General features: G+C 41.7%; 1 protein-coding gene across 2 annotated transcripts in view; it reads right to left on the bottom strand.

Annotated features, from left to right (window-relative positions):
* Window positions 1–1,274: 1,274 nt before the first annotated feature.
* Window positions 1,275–4,233, bottom strand: part of vps35 (VPS35 retromer complex component) — a 28,157-nt gene continuing 25,198 nt past the window's right edge. The window contains exons 18-19 of one of the 2 annotated variants that reach the window (XM_086296985.1): window positions 2,367–2,553; window positions 1,275–1,873 (exon numbers count right to left, since the gene is read on the bottom strand). In XM_086296985.1, coding sequence (XP_086153111.1) covers window positions 2,374–2,553 — 180 coding nt within the window. In that variant the 3' untranslated portion in view covers window positions 1,275–1,873; window positions 2,367–2,373. Of the gene's footprint in view, window positions 2,554–4,233 lie in introns of both variants that reach the window. The other variant, XM_086296980.1, reaches the window with a different exon arrangement.

Raw genomic sequence — 4,233 nt, 5'->3', positions numbered from 1 at the left:
CTCGCCCTTCTGTTGTAGCGTTGCGTTCAAGTTCCTTGGGGAAAAGGATAGTTGGAACATAAGCCTGAAGTTAGGTTTGCGAATGGGAGCAGAATGGAAAAGCCATGCTGAAAGTCTGTGTCAGGGGCTATATTCATAGTCTGGTATGTGAACGAATAAAGCTACAGTTATATACGACAGTTTTTTCGACAGGAAAGAGGATGAACCGTGCCACACTTCCTCAGACACACTTCAGTAGAATTTAGTCCCCGGAACTGTCGGGAATTTGACTTTAAGACACAGACTGATAACATACAGTACACCAGCTTAGCTTCACGGGTACGAAAACTGCCTAGTAATAGTAATCAGAATCGAGTACTAACATGTTACAGTGTAGAGTATACATGACTACACTGTTTTTCAGGAAGTTAGTTGCTTTTCTTTCATTTTAACATGCACCACTGGGATTTTCCTTTGGTGTGGTACAAACCAGAGTAGCTGGCCAGGGAGTCACTGAGGTCATTTAGGAAAGTGTTTCTCTCCAGCCACTCTTCTAATTAAGTTACCTCAACTTTATGAAGCCCGGGGAGCTTGCTACTGACAGAGAAAAGTTGTAGCTTGTCATACACAAAAGTAAATAATAAAACGAAACCGAAAAGACCCCTTTTCAGTGTTATACATAAAATTACATATTATAACCCAGTGATGGTTAGGGAAGAGTATCATTTCTTTATAATGTGAAACACACTGATGAAATTGCACTTCTTTATATTAACATATGCCAAAAGGATTAGATGTTACTTAAGATGATATGAGTGCAAAAAGTGAAAGAGTAACAGTCTCCTAATAGAAGAGCATGTTGAAAAAATGCTGCTGATGTTGGAATCAAAGGACAAAACGAAGACCCCCCTGTTTAAACACACAAGGACTTCTTTAATCTCTTTTAGCATACTGGTGTTAATCAAGTCTATTTGGCCTTGGGGAAAAAGGTGTAGTGACTCCCGACCAGCAAAGTCCAGGAACAACATCAGAGATCTCTGTCCAGAAGAGCACAGTCCTCCTCAAGTTCCCAAGGGCCAAGCTTGAAGGATAAAGAAAGCTCGCATGGTGAGGGGGGGTTAAATATAGATAGACTTATATGTCTATCTTAATGCAACTGTTACTGATATTATTCCATTTCAAACGTTGAATCAAAGTTTGAGCCACAACCAAATAATCCTTCAGCAACATACAACAGCACAGCAGAGTCTAATCACACTCAGGAAATACTGTGTGTAAAATAAGTAAAGTTCAAGAACTGTTAATGTCAATTTTATTTCAGAGACAATGATCATTTCTACTTAGTCTGTATTTTTATTTATCTGATTTACAAGTGCATTTAAACACATATTTAAAAGCAAAAAGGTAACAGTTCAATGCCGACTCCAACAAATCAACATTGATAAGCAAGAAAGAGAAATCAATAAATGTTGTGGAAAACGACACAAAGCTTCTGCACCATTGTACACTGACAAGTCGGCCAACATACAATCCTGAGGAACTGCTGCACCTCCTTAACATGTTCATTCAAAAGGACATGGTTGTTATCAAAAAATATCATGGGGAAGAACAAAAAACAGTGTGTAATTAGTGAGATCCATAGAGAGTGAACTAAACACTGGCCCTCTGATGCCAAGCACACTAAAGCATGCAAACACACCACAGTTTTGACCAGGTCAATCCAGTGGTGAGAAGTCCTGACTTCAAACGAGACACTATAAGGAGCCTAAAGAGAGAATGACGAGCACGATGTGGCAAAAAGAAGAACGCTGAAGTGTGACGGCCAAAGATCGCACGGTCATCTGGTCTTCAGTTTGGTTTGGCACAATCTGTTTAAAGTTGCCACAAAGCCAACCTAAAGAACAGCAGAGTTATTGATTATTCATGTTCAGGAAACCAGGCCGTATGCAAACCCGCTGCAAGACAACTACAACTTTGAGATTTTCTGTAGTTTTTATACACTTGGCTATTACATTCGCTCTCAATATGGACAGATATCAACAACTGAAGGCATGATGACACAGTTAGCAAGTCCTCCATCAACATTAACATAGTGCAGGATACAGACAAACTGGTTAATTGTGGCCTTATAAAGGAATGGTAAATAAAAGACTTGCACACTAAAGTTACGTGCAGCATTGCTTTACACATGCAAGGATGGATAGCAAGGAGGAATGATGAAGAGACATCAACAACTAAATGAAGGACCGAAAGGAGGTCTTTCAGCTCTTAATGTTTATTTCTATTCCTGGCCTTTAACACAACTTCTTTATTCTTGTGATAGTGTGCGGTCGTCTACTCTTAATATAGTGGAACATCTAAAAGGGACTTTATATTTTCCAACCTACATTAGCTTTAAAGGACCAGGCCCTCGTAGGCAGGGCCCTCAGATTCAGGGGATTCCCTCTGCAGACGAAGATGCTCCAGTGTATTGTGGAAGTGTTTGTTGATCTGCTCCGTCTCTTCACTAGCTTCCAGGTTGGGAAGGTCTTCCCTGATCTTTTGGATCAGCTGGTTTAACACCTGGACTGTCACCTGGATGGGAGGAAGAGGAGGAACAGCACAAGGGTTCCTGTTTACATTCTAATATTATTGGGTGGACAACATTCACTCGTACCAAAGTATTCATGTGCACGCTCTGTGGGTCAGTTGGAATAGATAAGAGCAACTGTTCAAATCCAAACAACAATCTGAGTTTTACACAAAGGCGACTGTAAAAAAGTGACACATTTTCAATTTGATGGCTAAGCCTCACTCCAGCTCCGACATGGATGCCAGGGTTGGTCACGGAAACAATCCCACCAAACACTAATAAAAACAGGGGCCTGGTCCGAGGAGGGACTACACAGGGAGGAGGGCTCAAGGAGTCCTGACAACCAATCAACAGCCACAATATAAATGCCATTTTTTAAGTGTCCATCGATCCATCTTGTTCCGCTTATCTGGGGCCGGGTCGCGGGGGCAGCAGCCTAAGTAGAGAAGCCCAGACCTCCCTCTCCCCAGCCACCTCCTCCAGCTTATCCGGGGGAATACCAAGGCGTTCCCAGGCCAGCCAAGAGATATAATCTCTCCAGCGTGTCCTGGGTCTGCCCCGGGGCCTCCTCCCGGTGGGACATGCCTGGAACACCTCACCCAGGAGGCGCCCAGGATGCATCCTTGTCAGATGCCCGAGTTACCTTAACTGGCTCTTTACATTTTTTTAAAAAACTTTTTTGTGACCACTGAAATTAAAGTTGGGGCTTGCTTCACATTTAAGTAAATAACTTTAAAAATAACTGCCCAGATTCAAGATGCTGTTAAGAATGTGGCAGAAGTTCATTTTCAAAATCATATACAAACCTGTGCGAACCAACCTGAGTCTAAAAAGCACATCTACACATCCTGGCTTCACAAGAAGCTCTTCCTCAGCAGACTAGCCAAAGCGCTTCAAGGTCACCTCACAAAGCACCTTTTTGAGTGTAGCACAAGGATTCAATACACTCATTAAGACAACAGGTCATTCTTCAGCACAGTGAAACATGACCATAAAGGGAAAGGGGAAAAAAACGAAGGAGAGAAGTGCTCGATCACCCACAGTGCCACAAATAAGGTGGCGCGACAGGTGATGTTAGGGCTGTGCGATATGACCAAAAGCTCATGTCCCGATATAAAAATTATATCGTCCGATAACGATATAAATCACAAACATTTAACATTTTCTGTAAATTCTGTGAATCTCGAGCAGCTCGACTTGCATGAAGTGTTTCCAGCTGCGCGTCGTGTAGCTGGAGTCGAGTGTTTTAACCGATGCATCAAACAATACATTTTTAGACTTAAGTTGTAACGGCGCCGTTTCTTTGTGAGTATTTATTACACGGCGTGCTGCGGGGGAAAGCCTGTTCTAACGTTTGAGTCTGAGCTTTATTTATTAGCACCTGACGGCTCTTTTCTGCTTCTCATCCGTAAATAGATCTCTCTTGGAAATGAGATTTTTAATCTCAATGAGATTTTTAATCTCAATGAGATTTTTTACCTGGATAAATAAAGGATTAATAAAAAATACTCTGCATACTCGTTCACGTTATTCAGTTTATTTTGAAGTCTCAACAGGATCTTGAGCTTTATTGTGAAAGGTTTATGTGGAACAAGCAGACACGCGATGGTTTTACCGTCGTTGTTGCTAACGACAACGCATAAATACAGGTGCTTTTCCGTCCGTAGTGTGGTTATATTAAA

Source organism: Aulonocara sp. 'chitande type north' Nkhata Bay, linkage group LG1, assembly GCF_057382095.1.
Source record: "Aulonocara sp. 'chitande type north' Nkhata Bay isolate Kocher_YH1m ecotype deep benthic linkage group LG1, A_spYH_male_GT1.1, whole genome shotgun sequence".
Classification (NCBI taxonomy): Eukaryota; Metazoa; Chordata; class Actinopteri; order Cichliformes; family Cichlidae; genus Aulonocara; species Aulonocara sp. 'chitande type north' Nkhata Bay.
Note: the sequence above shows the minus strand (reverse complement) of the source record. Positions and strands in the feature narration are given on the sequence as shown.